This window comes from Salmo salar, chromosome ssa01 (assembly GCF_905237065.1).
Source record: "Salmo salar chromosome ssa01, Ssal_v3.1, whole genome shotgun sequence".
NCBI lineage: Eukaryota > Metazoa > Chordata > Actinopteri > Salmoniformes > Salmonidae > Salmo > Salmo salar.
In genome coordinates this window covers 55,128,635-55,146,722 of record NC_059442.1, presented here as the reverse complement: position 1 = coordinate 55,146,722, position 18,088 = coordinate 55,128,635, and the positions used below count along the sequence as shown (strand labels likewise).

At 43.1% G+C, this 18,088-nt stretch overlaps 2 protein-coding genes across 5 annotated transcripts in view; both read left to right on the top strand.

Annotated features, from left to right (window-relative positions):
• Window positions 1-6,713, top strand: part of LOC106605150 (adhesion G protein-coupled receptor E2) — a 49,265-nt gene extending 42,552 nt beyond the window's left edge. The window contains exons 10-16 of one of the 4 annotated variants that reach the window (XM_045719882.1): window positions 1,704-1,976; window positions 2,791-2,937; window positions 3,019-3,176; window positions 3,804-3,922; window positions 4,100-4,205; window positions 5,188-5,383; window positions 6,631-6,713. In XM_045719882.1, the coding sequence (XP_045575838.1) occupies window positions 1,704-1,976; window positions 2,791-2,937; window positions 3,019-3,176; window positions 3,804-3,922; window positions 4,100-4,109 (707 nt within the window). In that variant the 3' untranslated portion in view covers window positions 4,110-4,205; window positions 5,188-5,383; window positions 6,631-6,713. Of the gene's footprint in view, window positions 1-1,703; window positions 1,977-2,790; window positions 2,938-3,018; window positions 3,177-3,803; window positions 3,923-4,099; window positions 4,206-5,187; window positions 5,806-6,630 lie in introns of those variants that run through there. The other 3 variants (XM_045719899.1, XM_045719905.1, XM_045719891.1) reach the window with 3 other exon arrangements.
• A 6,093-nt stretch (window positions 6,714-12,806) lies between these two features.
• Window positions 12,807-16,927, top strand: LOC106605143 (calmodulin-1). Its single transcript, XM_014200496.2, has 6 exons — window positions 12,807-12,958; window positions 13,781-13,811; window positions 15,667-15,810; window positions 15,903-16,009; window positions 16,088-16,223; window positions 16,317-16,927. Exons 1-6 carry the CDS (start codon window positions 12,956-12,958, stop codon window positions 16,343-16,345), a joined length of 450 nt encoding a protein of 149 aa, XP_014055971.1. The 5' UTR covers window positions 12,807-12,955; the 3' UTR covers window positions 16,346-16,927.
• The last annotated feature ends 1,161 nt before the right edge of the window (window positions 16,928-18,088 follow it).

Here is an 18,088-nt window from a genome sequence, read left to right as displayed (position 1 = left end):
TAGTCAACACGTCATAATTCCTATAATAACTACAACCTAAAACTTCTTAACTGGGAATATTGAAGACTCATGTTAAAAGGAACCACTAGCTTTCATATGTTCTCATGTTCTGAGCAAGGAACTTAAACATTTGCTTTTTTACATGGCACATATTGCACTTTTACTTTCTTCTCCAACACTGTGTTTTTGCACTATTTAAAACAAATTGAGCATGTTTCATTATTTATTTGAGACTAAATTGATTTTATTAAAGGATTATACTAAGGTCAAATAATAGTGCTCATTGTTCATTCAGTATTGTTGCAATTGTCATTATTATGTATGTATGTATGTATGTATGTATGTATGTAATCGGTATCGGTGTTGAAAAATCATAATCGGTCGACCTCTACAATGGCGCTGGCCAAAACCCTTGCTGGCGAGTAGCCAGGAGAACCCTTTATGGATGGGCGAGAGGCAGGAGAACTTGAGCCCGTTGCTCCCGGCGCCTGGTGCAGGCCTCCGACAGATGGAGAAGCCCTGCTTGATCCAGAAAAGGGATGGAAGGTTGCCGACGTCGACTTCGAAATCGTAGGAGTAGGCACTGCGACTGCAGACACCCCCAGCGACAAAGGTGCAGGAAGATCAGTCTCCAGGACAACAAAACTATTTGTTGTTTGTATCTACTCCGGGCCTCTAGTTGGGAGTATAGACTGTGGCCGCTGTCTTCAGCTTCCACGGCTCGTGAGATGCGACCATCGTTGATTGCCTTGTTCCTCTTGCTGTGTTCCTTCCACTCCGCTATTGCCCGGCCAGCCTGATAATGACAAACGACAAGGCGGAGATGCATTCAACAAGCGCGAACGCTGTCCAGCCACCGGCGTAGAAAAGGTAATCATTCCACTCTGCGTTTTCCCCAGTTTCTTACGTAGGCTGGCGACCTGCGTGATCAAGGAAGCCACCTCAAGCCTATAATCATTGGCAAGCAAACAATTGCCGGATTGGAACTCTGAGTGATCTGGTTTGTCCCGAAACTAAGCTCCTACAGCGCTGGAACAGTTCATATATATCTCCAGACAAAGAGCGCTCCATTGCAAAGCTCATCTGGTATCATCTTCGTTAGCTTGATGGCTAGCAGCTTAGCATCTCTGTCAAGCAGGCTTCAACCTGTCTGCTAAGCGGGATTCCGGGACAAGAAATAGCAGTCCTAGTCGTTAAAAGCTAACCGCGTCGCGAAATCCACGCCTAAATACCAAGTTTGGTATTCGTATTTAAAGAATATTTGTTTAAAGAATATTGGTTATGTTTTAATCAAACATTTCCAGCAAACTGTTGTATTACAACCGGCCGTGATCGGGAGACCCATAGGGCAACGCACAATTGGCCCAGCATCATCCGGGTTAGGGGGGGCTTTACTCTAGTGACTCCTTGTGGCGGGCCGGACACCTGCAGGCTGACCCCGGTCGTCAGGTGAACAGTGTTTCCTCTGACACATTGGTGCGGCTGTCTTCCGGGTTAAGCGGGTGAGTGTTAAGAAGCGCGGTTAGGCGGGTCATGTTTTGGAGGATGCATGACTCCACCTTCACCTCCCGAGACCTTTGGGGAGTTGCAGCGATGAGACAAGACTGAAATTGGGGAGAAAAAAGGGGGCAAAGTAAAACAAACAAACGCAATCCTCATATCACCTTGAGGTGACATAACAGTGCCCTCTGCTGTCCTTGTAGATGAGGTGCACTGTACTTCAGTCAGTCGCTGTGCGGCGGTGTACGCCTGGGGGCTACACGTGGTGGTGTGGAGGGTGCATGGAGGTGATGGTGGACAGCAGCTGGCTGCTCTGGTGGAGGTCCCCCAGACCTTCTGCAACCACGCGGTGGGCCTGCTGGGCCTCTGGAGCTCCAACCACACCGATGACTTCCTGCAGTCTGACGGGAAGCTGATGATCTTCCCCAACAACAACCCTCCCCCGGAGGAGAGCCTGCACCCCTTTGGCCTGTCCTGTGAGTGAGGCTTAAGTCAATAAATCACATTGAAGGAGTTTGAGCCATATTGAATGTACATACTAACATACCACTTAGAATGCATGTCCAATACATTGCTTTATTCTAAGTAGTGTTCTAGTGTGGTCTCTCTCCCCTAATATAGTGGATCACACAGATGAATTACCCCTAACTCCACTCAGTCACACGCGGAGTGCCAGGTATTAGTAGCCATTCACAGATATTGCTAGGTGTTTAAAGGAGCGGTCTTTCACCCTATCAGCTTTGGTCTGACATGTGGGTAAAAATACACACAGAGCCCCTCGGTTACATGTACGGTCCTATCTGTTCAGTCAGTGTATGATGCAGTCAGTTTGCAGTGTGTTCATGACATACTGTCTTCTAACAACACTGGCCTAGGTCTGGAGTCCCAAGGGCTGTACCTCAACCTGGCTATGGTGTTTGGTGACTCAACTGTTACGTTAGCCAAAGGTCCAAGAATTTCTATCTTTATTCTACATGTTGGTCCTTCCTCTTTGAGTCCCATACTGTTGCATGCGCTGTGAAAAAGTTACCCCCTGGACAAATATCTAGGAGCAGCTTACTCTCCCCCAATTACAGACTCTAATCTTAATTATTACCCTAATTGGGCTGGTTTAGCGGGATAAACACAAAATGGACCTTAGATTAGCCTCTATGTGCAACTTCATCCTACTCCAACGCATTCTACCACCCATTGTGTAAGAATTCATCAAATGCGGTGTAGTGGTGATTGAGGTCAATTGGCATGCCTCTCTATAGGCCATTGACAAGCTCCAATTTCTCTCCTATGTAGGTAACATGCCTCCCATCGTGACTGAGCCCACAGTGATCCGCTGTAAGTTCAAATCCACTGTTCACGTGCAGATCAGCACTCAAGATGCCTACAATATAAGCTTCTCAATGCTCTTCCCCAGACCACCACAAGCCTCTGTTGGGAAAAGTGAGCTACAAACACACACACACATGCAACTCCCCTCTTAGCGAAGTTACCTATAATTCCCTCCTGTATCTCTCCCTATAGGTGATGGCATATTGACCTGGACACCACTCGACATCCAGCCTGTCTACCTGACCATCAGAGTTAATGACCAGCTGTTCAGCTCTCAGTTCGCCCACATCCTGCAGTTTACCTGCCAATACGACAGCATAGTGGACAACCATCTGCAGGGGAGATTTCAGGTAAACAAATACAGACATACATAGACAGACAGACACAAAACAATATGGGGAGCACTTCTATATGGACTTGGGTGTTTTCCCCAGAGCGCAGTATAGTCCTGGGTTTTGAGTGTGAGATGATATTCCCATGCCAATTAACCCACACACCCTTCCTTTGTGCCTTGTCCTCCCAGGTGGTAGGGTGTCTGTGGCCTAATTCTGTGGGAATACCACTGAAGTGTGTAAAGGGAAGCCTAGCTTCCCAGGAGTGCAGTGCCAGTCCCAGTCTCAATCCCAGGGAGAGACAGACCAGTTCACCTGTGGATAGTGCCCCCTACTCACCGTCTATGATGACAGGCAGGGATACAAGTGCTTTGAGGATGGTTAGTGTGCTTAGGATAACAAGGGTTGTGTTCATTGGGCACAAAACGGGGTAGAAAACAGGGAGGGACTGCCTGGAGCTCGTTTTCGTTTCCAGTCGCGAAACATTTTCAAACGTTTCCGTTGCGTGCCCTAATGAACAAGACTTAGCTAGCAACCCCTCACCTGGATTCAGGAATTGATTCATTACCCGCGAAGATAAACTCCTGGCCCTATTCATTACCATTGAGTTGTCCTCATTCATGTCTCTCATTCTTTTCCTCTCAGACTTCTGCCTCCCTCCCTTCCGCTTTCGGCATCACAAGATGGCTGACAGCATCAGCTCAGGGTACAACTACACCTGCAGGTGCAAGCCTGGCTTTATGGGGACAGATGCCACTGTACAGGTACCGACCCTTGACCCCTAGATGGAGTTTTGTCTGAAATCTGACAAATTTCTAATATGGCTGCCAAACTCTGTATATACACATATAAAGACAATGTAATAAATCTATAGGCCGTATGTTACAGTTGTATTTATGGAGAGATGACTGTACATAATAGTCATTTTCCTCCTAATGCAGACATAGATGAGTGCCTGGACCACTCGGCCTGTCCCAAAGCCAAATTTTAGGGTTAGGTCCATCCGATGCTCCTGTCGCTACTGTACTGAGGAAACCGATATCTGTGGTACGTACACAGTATTAGCCTGTTATAACTGTTCCAGCATTAGCACTGCATGAAAGAGTGTCTATGTAGGGCATTATGACCCTGTCATGCATATAAAGGCTTTATTAAAGGCCCAGTGCAGTCAAAATTATGTTATTAAATCAATCAATCAATCAAATTGATTTATAAAGCCCTTTTTACATCAGCCGATGGACAGAAACCCAGCCTAAAACCCCAAACAACAAGCAATGCAGATGTAGAAGCACAGTGGCTAGGAAAATCTCCCTAGAAAGGCCAGAACCAAGGAAGAAACCTTTGAGAGGAACCAAGCTCTGAGGGGTGGCCAGTCCTCTTCTGGCTGTGCCGGGTGGAGATTATAACAGAACATGGCCAAGATGTTCAAACGTCCATAGATGACCAGCAGGGTCAGATTATAATAATCACAGTGGTTGTAGAGGATGCAACAGGTCAGCACCTCAGGAGTAAATGTCAGTTGGCTTTTCATAGCCGATCATTCATAGCCGATTATTCCTGTGCTTTGTATCATTATTATAAATGAACACTGTAAAAGTGTGAAAACATTTGATCAGTGTTATATCCTGATAGTTGCTGTCTGAAAATACAATCTACACAGGACCATCTATCAGCAGGTTTTCCATGGGTGGGATTTTGGCTTGCCTGGTGACCTCGCCAAGCGGTAAATAAATGAATAGACCAATAACAAAGAGCGTTCCAAACCTCTCTGCCAATAAAAGCTAGTTTTCAGTTTCCACTCCTCATTCAGACCACACCCAGACAGTCCTAGTAAAATTATTTATTGAGAAATAGTTTTTTGCTAAAAAGCTATTTTTGTTTATTTTTGACCATTTTAATGAAAAATATTACAGTAAAGCATTTAATTGTTACCCACTTTTTTAAATACATATATATTGGGCCTTTAAGTAAAGTGTTAACCAGATTGTTTTTGTATAATGATGGTAACATTTATTTTGTTCCTTTGCAGGGGACTCTATATTCTCAAATGAATCCCCAAATACTACCCACATGACACTGCTGTGCCAGTGTTACCATGGTGATCATGACCACATCGTAGAATATGAGGTCATCTGATGGCCTTGTTGTTGTTGGCAGGGTACAATGTCTTCAACGTCTCCATGGGATAGAAGAACCAGGGTGCTGGAGGAGAGCGACTGAGACAGGTGAGAGCGTGTGGGCAGCCTGTCTAGTCAAACAATTTTAACATAGGCCTATATTTGTGTGTGTGACATAAAACAAGCTGAAGGATCATTTGTTTTTTTCCTGATGAGGAAAAACTCAGGTCCTGAAACGCCCCAGTTCTTTCTCTCTGCATTGTTGGGAAGGGCCCGTAAGCATTTCACTGTTATTCGACACCTGCCGTTTACGTAGCATGTGACAAATAACATTTGATTTGATTTAGTTTGCAGTTATAGGCTATAACTATAGGGTCTACAGATTTTCCTGGGAATGGGTGTGTAAATTTAGATAATGGCAGAAGGAGTTTTGCTGCTGGGTCATGTTCATTAGGCAGCAAATGGAGGAAAACAGATTGAAAAAGGGAGGGACTTGTCACGTCCTGGCCAGTATAAGGGTTAATTGGTATTGTAGTTTGGTCAGGACATGGCAGAGGGTATTTGTTTTATGTGGTTCGGGGTGGTGTTTTGGAAAAAGGGTGTTTGATTTAGTATTTCCGGGTTTGTGGGTTATGATCTTTGTTTATGTATTTCTATGTTTATCTAGTTAGTTGTATGTCTATGTTTGGTTAATTGGGGTGGACTTCCAATTGAAGGCAGCTGTGTGGTGTTGCCTTTGATTGGAAGTCCTATATTACTCGGGTGTGTTTGTTTGTTTAATTGTGGGAGATTGTTCTGTGTTTAGCCTTGTGCCTTGCCAGACTGTCGATATATCGTTCGGTCGCTTGTTTTGTTATTTTTGTACGTTCATTTCGGGAAGTTAATAAATGTTCAAAATGAACAAACACAGTCCTGCATTTTGGTCCTCCTTCACCGACGATAACCGTGACAGGACTACTTGGACCTAAACCGTTTAAGCCTATATTTGTGTATGGGACATACACTACCGGTCAAAAGTTTTAGAACACCTACTCATTGAAAGGATTTTCTTTATTTTTTCTATTTTCTACATTTTAGAATTATAGTGAAGACATCACAAATATGAAATAACACATGGAATCATGTAGAAATTAAAAAAGTGTTAAACAAATATATTTTATATTTGAGATTCTTCAAATAGCCACTATTTGCCTTGATGACAGCTTTGCACCCTGTTGGCATTCTCTCAACCAGCTTCACCTGGAATGTTTTTCCAACAGTCTTGAAGGAGTTCCCACATATGCTGAGCACTTGTTGGCTGTGTTTTTTCTTCACTCTGCGGTCTGACTCATCCCAAACTTTTCAATTTGGTTTAGGTTGGGTGATTGTGGAGGCCAGGTCATCTGATGCAGCACTCCATCACTATCCTTATTGGTCAAATAGCCCTTACACAGCCTGGAGGTGTGTTAGGTCATTGTCCTGTTGAAAAACAAATAATAGTCCCACTAAGCCAAAACCAGATGGGGTGGCGTATCGCTACAGAATGCTGTGGTAGCCATGCTGGTTAAGTGTGCCTTGAATTCTAAATAAATCACAGACAGTGTCACCAGCAAAGCACCCCCACACCATAACACCTCCTCCTCCATGCTTCATGGTGGGAAACACATGCAGAGATCATCCGTTCACCTACTATGCGTCTTACAAAGACACAGCGGTTGGAACCAAAAATCAAATTTGGACTCATCAGACCAAAGGACAGATTTCCACCGGTCTAATGTCTATTGCTCGTGTTTCTTGGCCCAAGCAAGTCTCTTCTTATTATTGGCGTCCTTTAGTAGTGTTTTTTTGTTGCAGCAATTTTAACATGAAGGCCTGATTCACCAGTCTCCTCTGAACAGTTGATGTTGAGATGTGTCTGTTACTTGAACTCTGTAGCATTTATTTGGGCTGCGGTTTCTGAGGCTGGTAACTCTAATGAACTTATCCTCTGCAGCAGAGGTAACTCTGGGTCTTCCTTTTCTGTGGCGGTCCTCATGAGAGCCAGTTTCATCAAAACGCTGGATGTCTTTTGCGAAGTCCAATGTATTTCATAAAATGAAAAAACTGGACACAGAAATGGATATGGACTCTAGAGAGAAGCAGCGCATACTTGGTGCTGTGATTCTGACAAACACTCCTAGCAAGTACACTGAATTAATGGCGAGACGGCTCTGGGCGACGGGAACTTGATAAACAGGTGAACAAACAAACACAGAGCCGTTCATGTGCCTTAACTCTTTCCCCTGTGAAACCTCATGCTTTCTGTTCGTTGTTTTTATTATAGTTATTATATTCATGTGTAAAGCACATTGCATTATTATTACAGAGTGAGCATTGTCACATATTTGCACATACAATGTAAAGCAATGGATTCATCATTTGATTTATCAGACAACAGGTTGTGGGATCCTCTATTTAACCGTCAGTCCATCTACTGTTGTACTTCAGAGTGTAATGTCCACAGCTTCGTGTTGGACTTAGCTTTGTGGTGGAGGGTATTGTCGGACTCTGAGTCTTGATGGCTATGAAGATACAGAGAACAAACGACAAACACTTGAATCCAATTGAAGGTTTTATAACTACCGGTCGGTAAGAGTAGTACACACGTAGCATGCCAACTTTGTCATACAGGGGAGTCTCCTTTGCCTTAAACCTATGGAATGCATACAACAGTAATCATAATACATCTCAGTGTTACAAAATAAACTAAATGCATAATGATATCCCTTGGCCGAGACGTTCTAATCACTGAAGTCATGAACCAGACAATGACCTGCCCTCTAGTCAATAAGAAAACAAAGAGGGTAGCATGTTTAAAGGGGAAGCATGTTTCACGATTGCCATCCATGTTACAGAGAGGTACAGATGGTGGAAATATATATATATATATATATCTGCTCGGCTATAGTTTTTAATACCCATCAGTATTTACAGTACCACCATACTTTGACCATTCTAGCTTTAAGCACCAGCTGTCAGAGCAGCTCACAGATCACTGCACCTGTACATAGCCCATCTATAATTTAGCCCCAACAACTACCCTCTTCCCCTACGGTATTTATTTATTTATTTATATTGTTCCTTTGCGCCCCATTATTTCTATTTCTACTTTGCACTTTCTTCTACTACAAATCTACCATTCCAGTGTTTTACTTGCTATATTGTATTTACTTTGCCACCATGGCCTTTTTTTTGCCTTTACCTCCCTTATCTCACCTCATTTGCTCACATTGTATATAGACTTATTTTTCTACTATATTATTGACTGTATGTTTGTTTTACTCCATGTGTAATTCTGTGTTGTTGTATGTGTCAAACTGCTTGCTTTATCTTGGCCAGGTCGCAATTGTAAATGAGAACTTGTTCTCAACTTGCCAACCTGGTTAAATAAAGGTGAAATAAATAAATAAAAATTCCCATCATGTGTAGGTGTTATACCCTTTTCAATCAATAGGTGTCAGCGGTGAGTCACCCACACAGGGGCAGCAGAGAGGCTGATCAATCACATTTGTTTGTGGGTGGCTGAGCTGAACTGAATAGCACAGCAGCCACCTGCTCAGACTGCAGCCCTTGTTCCTTAGGAAGTGGCTGCAGCGTGCAGTGTGTTGCCCCCTGCAAGATGAGATCACCTGAGTCCCACAGGTCCCAGCACTGCAGAGAGGCCTGGCCCACACAGAGGCAGCTACGCTAGGGTCAAGGGCAGGGCCCTGCCACTGCACTCCCCTACCTACTTCCTGAATGTGGATCCCCCCCCACTACCCCTGCATAACCTCTGCGCAGCCACAGTTCCTCTTGTTTACATCCTCTGGAGGAAGCAAACACAGATAATGTCGAAGTCCTGTTCAGAATATTTATAGGAAAGAGCTATAAAGAGTAATTTGAGATATTACATGGCAAGCAACACTACTGACACCTGAGTGAAGAAACATCAAGTTCTAGTAAAGAAATACCAGAAAAACTCTATTTGTAATAAAGGAATTAAGCGTTGAAGATGAAAATATGACAAGTACCTTGATAGCCTACTTTTATCCTGCACAGTATAATCTGGTACTGAACTGAAGGCTGCAGTCTTTGAACAGGAATACTACTCAGACTGCAGCAGACACCTGGAGCCACGCCAGGAAGAGGGAGAGGGGGGAGAGAGAAAGTGAGAACGAGAGATCAAGAGATCGAAAGAGCTGAGTGCCCAAGATCAACAGCAGGAATTCCGTTTGACAGTTTCTAAGTGGTGGTGTCCTTCTGATCGCCTCAAATAAAAAGGCCAGCAGGTGACTTGAGCTACAAAAGACACTCACAGATCGAGAAAGGTCCAGAGTAGACGGAATTAGAAGGATTCAAAGGATTCAACACTGAGCATGTACTGTATGTTCATATCCATTTCATCAGAGCATGATTGAAATAGCTTGGGAATACCAGCAATACTAAATCCTCTTATCAGATTGGAAGGCATTAATCATATTTGGCTCATGATTATGTAATTGTGAACACAACAAGTCATTGCTCTGTAACGTGTGGCTATTTAGGCCTGTGTTGGTCGGCTGGTTTCTGCCATAAGCCTGTTGTGTTGAACCTTAGTTACATGGATAATGCTGTTATCACACATCCATAAAACCATAAAGAGACGCATCTCTGAAGTAACCATTCATACTCACTGGGAGTATACTTCTCCTCCACATCACCTTTGACCAATGGAGACCTTCTGGCAGGATCACCAATTGCAATTAGGAACTCTCCAAGGAGACGTCTCTCTTAGACACAGCCAAATTGCCTCCAGTCATAAAAAATACATGCCTTTTACATTCATACAACACACAAACACACACAAAAAAAACACACATGCATGCTCATACACACACACACACCTACAAATTATAATACCTATTCACATCCATTCTACGCACACTACAACTATTCACCATCATGAAAGGTGACCCTCCCTCCTGGCATGGAGCCAACAGGTGCATTACAAAGCCCTCATACATGAATGATGACAGCATCCTCTCGTATGTGTCACCTGCTTTGACCTCTGGAACTCCTCACATGCCACTTGTGCCAGTGAAACTGTAGAGCTTGTATAGAAGAACAATACCAACTCGTATCTAGGCATGATGTCACAGTGGCGCTAATGAAGATGGAGTGGAGGACACAGTACCAGAGTCCCTGACTACGTCCCTGCCTCCTCTACACATGACCCTTGACCTTATGGTGTGAGACCAAGAGCAGCTATCTGGAGGAGTGTGTTCTGGGATGGGTTGCCTGTTGCAGATAAGGTCTGACTCTCGTTCCACACATTCATACCATGCAGAGTAGAAGTGACATGACATGAATGTGGAGATTACTGGGCTAGCACATAGGGATATATGTGCACGTGTGCACACAAAATGAGTAAACTAGTCCATGTAAATGTAATGAAACCAAAAAACATAAACCCATACATATTCTGTATTCTGTGTACACACATCCCCCCTCCCACAAACCCCTCACAACTTACATTACAGAGATTGCTTTCACATTTTATAGACCATGAACTCATTTCTCCAGGGTTATTTATTTGACCCTAACCAAGTCCCCAGGGACCCAGGGAGAATGAGAGGGCATGTCATCAACCATACAGCTGATTCTGCAAATGTATGGAAAGCACCATAATAGATAGATATGTAATGGTGGGCCCATATTGTGGCAGTTTATGACATATCACAAATCTTTGGTTTACAATAACATAATTGCAGGATTATAAATGAAACAATGCATTATCAGAATCAGAAAATGCTTTCAGTCACACCAAGTGTATTTAAATACAGAGACACAAACATTTACAACACGAAGTTGGTTCCTACATAAACATTGTATAACACCTCATACGCCTCATATATGGTGGATTTTGCCACGGAAACACACACACAGATCCCAGTTTATCTAGTCCCTGTGACAGATTTAGGCATTTGTGCCATCTCCTTCAGACTAATATAATCTGCACTGGAAGTAAAATCCTGATGCAGAAAAACAGATTTCATTGAATAGACTCCAGTGTGTTCCATATTAGGTGGAGAAAAACCCGGGAGGTGACATTGAATCTTCTTACAAGCTTCTGCTTTCATTTATAGTATGTCACCAACACAAAGTGCCTAACAGAACAATATTAGAAACAACAGGCAGTTTATGTTCACAAGGAAATTATCTCAAGTTCTCTCCAGGAAGAGGAAATTTCACTAGACCTTTGACCGTCAGTCAAAGAGACAGAGCGAGGTGACTTGGGGTAGAGAGATAGAGATGCTGTTACATCTTCACTGGTTCTTCAAATCCTCCTCAGCCTAAGTTTCCATCCTCCCCTTGCCCTGTGGCTCAAGTGGGACAGAGACAGGTGGCAAGTGGGAGAAAGGAGAGCAGCCAAACATAAGAAATCAGGCTATCAGATACTACCATCCTCACTACCAACTCAATTAGACCTGAGAATCTAGTAAGCCGCATAAGTGACATAAGCGGCCGCTTAGGGACCCAGATCGCTAGAGGGCCTCAATTTACTAGTCAGGGTCTCAACTTACTGTTGAGAGTTAGAATAGTAGAATGCACAATGTGCAAGTTCGAAATTTGGTTGTGCATCAGTAATTTTTCTCTTGTTATGTCTGTCACTTAATAAACCATGTCAGCTAACAATAATCATGGCCGAATACCGACTAGTCACGCAGGGCACATGCCCAGGTGTCCTGATCACTACGGGTCTCCCATTGATTTTGTTAGTCACTCTCACTCAGATACTGTATCATGGCATAAATCATGGCAAAATGTGTAGAGGGCCAACCAAATCTCACTTAGGGCCCCCAAAATGCTAGAGCTGGCCCTGCTCATGACATTAACCCCCCTCCCCCCAACTCTATGATCTTCATTGTAGCTTGTCATAAAATAACATCCAGAATATATATATATACTTTTTTTTTTAAGTAATAGAACTTGGTGTGGCATATGTGCCACAACATGAAGATTGAAGACAATGTGTTGAAGGCTGTGGCAGTGGCACTCCCTTTTTTTGAAAACTGTCCCCACCAGGAAAAGTGGATCATGGAGTCTGTGCTATGTATACTTTGAGCTCTCTGAAACGGAATGCATGTACTTTCCATCTGCTATGTATGATATTCCATCTACGAAATGATTCCTACACTACAGAGAGGTACAATTATGTGCTTATTGCAAATGCGATGTATGTGTGGACTACAATGCAGCGGCAATGCAAGACCAAGGGAGTGACGCATTGCAGGTACAAACACACCAATCAGAGATCGCTATTTCATCCCTCTACGTCTTGTGCCGCGCAAGGCATATCACTGACTAGCAGAAAGTATACATGCGCAGCTGGCCAGTCCATCTTCTAAAGCCACTTTTATGTTTAAATATGGCATATAAATTAATGTCGGTTAAATATTAACAGAGTTTAGGTAATTTTACAATTCATTTTACAATTAATCTCAATAAATGTGTGTTTGTACTAATTTAGTAAATTACGAGAAAGGAAGTTGGCGGAGGGATCGCAAATGGAGGAGGAGTTAAAGTACAACGGTTAAAGGCGCGTCAAACTGTCTGCTAGTGCATTCCGTGAGGTTGCAACTTTAAGGTGCGTCTATATCTCCTTGCGAAGCGTCGTAATAAACCTGCTGCTACTATATCGCAATGGTAAGTGAACCGAATTCAGTTTTTCTCCCTCGCTTTATGTTTCAGAATTGGTCATCCTTCAGTTTTTTTTCTCTCGACAAAAGTAGCTAGTTGCTTGACGTTACTGGGGCTTGACAGCCATGCTGTCTGAATAGGCGAACCTGTGTGCTGGCGCAGAAATCTTGCTGGCCATCGTCCTGAGTTGGATACTTTAGCATTATTTCATATCTTGCAGTAACAGTTAATATAATAACTTAGCTAGCTAGTGACTGTAAATTGTTGTTAGCTTGTTACACTAGTTAACGTCATATAGAAAGCAGCTGACTAACGTTAATAAGCAAGACGTTACTGTACGTAGCCGAAGTTGGGTAGTTAAGATTACCGCCAATTTGCGGTTGGCTAGGAACATTCAATAGCTAGTTTGAAGTTAGAATAGGTCACGTTAGCCAGCTAGCTACATGGCTTAGCGTTACTGTAATGTATTGGCTAGTAGCTAGCCATCAAAGTGGTGATCTCCAGTAGTTTAAAGAGCATTCTCGAGTTTCCTGAAATTTGCTTCCGGTACTTGCTGTCTTGTCTGTGTAACGTTTGTTGACGTTATGTATTTGTGTTGGCTAATTTGACTCGCTGACGTTAAAGCTAAAACTGCTAGGGTAGGTTCACTAACTACTGTAGTTAACGTTAGCTAACTCTACTGTAGCTGGTCAGTTGATGATGCATTCAGAAAGCTAACGTTTATGTTAATACAAGCCAGTTGCCATCACCACTAACGTTAGTCGGTTAGTTGACATATGTTAAGTGATGGCTCATCTGTTATAATTATTATAACCTCTATCCCCCCAGGCTGATCAACTGACAGAGGAGCAGATTGCCGGTAAGACAGCATTGCACTCGTCTGTCCCCTACCCTGGAACGTGGCCCACTGTGGATGCCCCCCACCTACTCGGCATTGGATTTATATTTTTTGCCTTTTAAGGCTTGCATCGGGACAAGCTGGTCATAAAACGATAATGAATGGGCAGGCTTTCTAACCTCGGGTCTAAAGGACTCCCTCATGGAAAGCAACACAACATGCATTTTTATTATGTCATAAATGATGAAATCTTAACGTGATCATCTGGTCCCACCTCTTGCTCAACTGCTGGTTGCAGCCTTTGACCTGGGTGTGTCCTCTCCTTGTTGGATGGAATTCTGCTAGCTAGTTCATGGCAGGAAGGCTGGCAAGCAAAGTGAGACTGTTCAATCGGGATCTTGAGTCTAACATGACCCAGTGTATGCAAAACCTTTTCTCCAGTAAAAAAAAAAAAACATTAACTCATGGATAAGTTGGCAAGTTCACTATGGGTGGTTTTCCCCCTCCAGGACAGTGGTCAGTTAACCCAAGTTGACTTGACATCTTTTTGTATTTTCTTTCATTAGTTTACTGTTAGTCCCAACATGTTTTGCATGTCAGCAGTCAAGTTTTCGAGATGTAACATTTTCAAAAAGCAGTGTCACTTGCCACCATGTGTTTTGCATCATGATGTAGAAAGTGACGCTTTGCTTCTGGAGAACTTGACTAATGACACTCCCAACATGTTTTGTATTTCAACAGGGGACTGGCAAACATATCTTTTAGATTTGTCTTTACCTTTTCACAATGCTGACTGTTGCGGTCTTTCAGTGGTGTAAGCTTTCAATGTGTAAAGCCTAGTTCAGACAGGGGTTGCTGACAACATGCATCTCAGCTAGTGTGTGGTTTGAATATTGTAGGAAAATATCCCCTGAGTGTTTTGTACAGAGGATTTCAAACTTTTGCTAAAAGAGCTAGACTGTGGCCTAGCTGGCTGACCCATGTTTTCAACGTAATCTACTGCATGTGACATTTCGTGGTTGCCATCTTTCTACACTCGGGTTTTACTGGGTCGCCTGCGCACGGGACAGACCGCAATATCTTGTGAACATGCTCTGGGAAATCTTGGGTGGGGGACTCTGCCTCAGGGATGTTTTATTTAATGCAATGGGAGTTTTGTGCATGAAGGTGACTAGTGTCTTATTAGGAATTTAAATGTGACTTTTCTATGGGAATTGTCTTTCTGGGCTGGACTCTTGTTAAACTGCAATACTGATGCTGTCCTCTGGGAATTTGAAAGTGTTCTTCCAAACTGGAACCTTTTATTTTATTCCAAAGGGCGTCTTCACTAGTTGTAGACTAGTTTTTTTTTTTTTGTGGGGGCCCATCTGTTAGGGCTTTGGTAAAGTGGAGGCAATTGATGCGTTGTCATGGTTATTTTTGTTTGACCCCTGTGAGGGTTTCCTGACACTGGCAGGTCTATTTATTACACAGTACTCCTGCAACAAAGGAAGTTCCTCTTTATAGCAAAGGATCCTCAACTGCAGGCCTAATTGTGGTTTTCACTATGCTGACAAGCTGTTGCAAGCCATGACTAATTGCAGACTTTGCACAGCAAGACCCCTGGCTATCACGGTAGACTGCTTGTCATTCATTCTGTTCCAAGTCGGAAACTCTTTCTAGAGCTCTGACTCGTTCCCAGATGTCTTGAAATCACAATTTTATAGCAGGTTAGAGTTTAGTGTGGGGTATATTGCTAGAGAATTTCACAGGCAATAGTTATTTCATTGTGCAACACCTTTTTTGGACTAGCCTTTGGGTTTCCTGTATCTGAGGAGTCACTTCCCCTTTTGGCAGTTCAAGAGGAAGGCCTCAGTTTCTGTTTATCTCTCTGCAGAGTTCAAAGAGGCTTTCTCGCTCTTTGACAAGGATGGCGATGGCACTATCACCACCAAAGAGCTGGGCACTGTCATGCGCTCTCTTGGCCAAAACCCCACAGAGGCTGAGCTGCAGGACATGATCAACGAGGTGGATGCTGATGGTGAGAAGCCAGCTCTTTCACAACTTCCTGTCAAGACTAGATGTGTGCAGTCACTGAAGAGATGTCCTAAACATGTTTCTTCTCCCTCCCAGGTAATGGAACGATAGACTTCCCAGAGTTCCTAACCATGATGGCGAGGAAGATGAAGGACACCGACAGTGAGGAGGAGATCAGAGAAGCATTCCGTGTCTTTGACAAGGTAACGCACATCTGCATTCATCCTGACAAGGTGTTTGGGTGTGGGGCAGTACTCTAACGGACGTGTGCTCTGCTCTAGGATGGGAACGGTTACATCAGTGCTGCTGAGCTGCGCCACGTGATGACAAACCTTGGGGAGAAGCTAACTGATGAAGAGGTTGATGAGATGATTAGAGAAGCAGACATTGATGGTGATGGCCAGGTCAACTATGAAGGTTGGTACAAAATATTATTTAACATTTCCTCAATTTAGATTTTCTTTGTTCTTGGCTGGTGTCAAACTAACATTGGCTTTTTATCATTTGCAGAGTTCGTACAAATGATGACGGCGAAGTGAAGGCCTTGTACAGATATTTCTTATATAAATAACTTGCCTTTTTTTCTTTGTAATTTATCTGTAAAATCTTAATAGCCCTCCCTGCTGTCCAAAGGAACTGCATGTAAACTGCATAGGCTCTGAGTCCCCATGTCCCTTTCTTTTGCTGTCATCGTGTTTTGGAGTGACGGCACAGTTGTAATAAGGAATGCCCGTCGCAGCCCCAGGGATTGGCCAGAGCTTAGAACCGTCACGTCTGCTCAGCTCCAGATGCGTGGTGACGGTGGAGACCTGTCAGCTGGTTGTCACTTGGCAACACTGTTGGAATGGAAACAGTGTAGAGGAGTCAACACTGCATGGACTACGGACAAAGTATATGAAATCTCTCAGCATTGCACTACTGCAAAAAATGACTGGTGTATCTTCTAGATACTCATACAAACTCTTTTGTATCTGCTGTTCTATACCAGAAAACAACTTTTAATCTTACTATGCTTTTTAATGTTTTACTCACTTTTCTTTTATGGCCTTTGGCCATGCTTCAACTAATTCATTCCAAGTTGTATATTTTTGTTTTCCAATAAAATTTACAATTTACCCAGATTTGAAAATTGTCTTTTCTCAGCTGTAATAGTTTAAGTTAAATTTGTCTATGAAAGATTCTCCTTTTGCAAAGAGACAGACATGAAAGCTGTTTACTAATGTTCCCATGTAAGGTCCCTGAGCAGTGAAAATGAGCATCAGCCAATGCCTTGTAACATTCAGCTCTAATTCCTATTGTCCTTTAAATAAAAGGACTGAATGGGATCAAAAGCTTGTATTTTTAATAGTACTCCATTAGGTTAACACTAATGTCCAGACCCTTTGCTAAATAGATGCATCGTGTGATGTTGGCTCAGTACCCGGCAGAAGCTGACTGCCTCATCTTATTTGGCGTGAGTTTGCCTGAATAATGCTTCATGTCAAAACGCCAAGACAGTAAAATGAACTGAAAGTTATTTTTAGGTTTAATATTGTGTTTGCAGATATGCCAAGTGTTATTTTAAAGATGAAATAAAGCTCATTGTGGAACTCTCCCATGCTTCCTGAGCCTCTCTACCCCGTCACCCTGCATAGTGAAATGCTAGCTACTAGTCAATCTGCAAGTACTGTTCAGGCCATGGGTAATATAATTGCAAGAACATTTAGCCTTATGGCCAACGTGTACTAATACAGTGCCTGTGAGTTACTCATCAGTTCTGTTTCACCTTGAGGCTAGTATGCTGCGCAGCACAAGCTTTGGCATTATCACAGCTATTTCCTCAGTGTCAAGTAACTACCATTATGCAGTTAGAATTTGTGGGGGTGGATTAGGGGCTGAGGTACGAATATGATTAAACATGTCTCGTGACATTTGATTCTGGGATTTGAGATTAATCATTGGATTGTGTGGGTCCCTTTTTTAGCATGTCTCTTAGGCTGCGTGTACACAGTCAGCCCAATTCAGATATTTTTCCCAGTTATTGGAAGAAAAAAAACCCAGCTGATCTGATTAGTCAAAATAGTAGAAAAAGATCAGAATTGGGCTGCCTGTGTAAACACAGCCTCAGTGTCACATGACATGAGACTCCCTTGACAAGTAGTTTAAACATGAATTCCTGGCTCCTTTGAATCATAAGTTCCATGTAGCCTAACAATGAGGCAGGAGTAGAAAATTCTGCTCCTGCTCCCACAGAAATCTTAGCAGGCTGTCTCGATGACCTTTAGCTCTGGTTCATACTTACA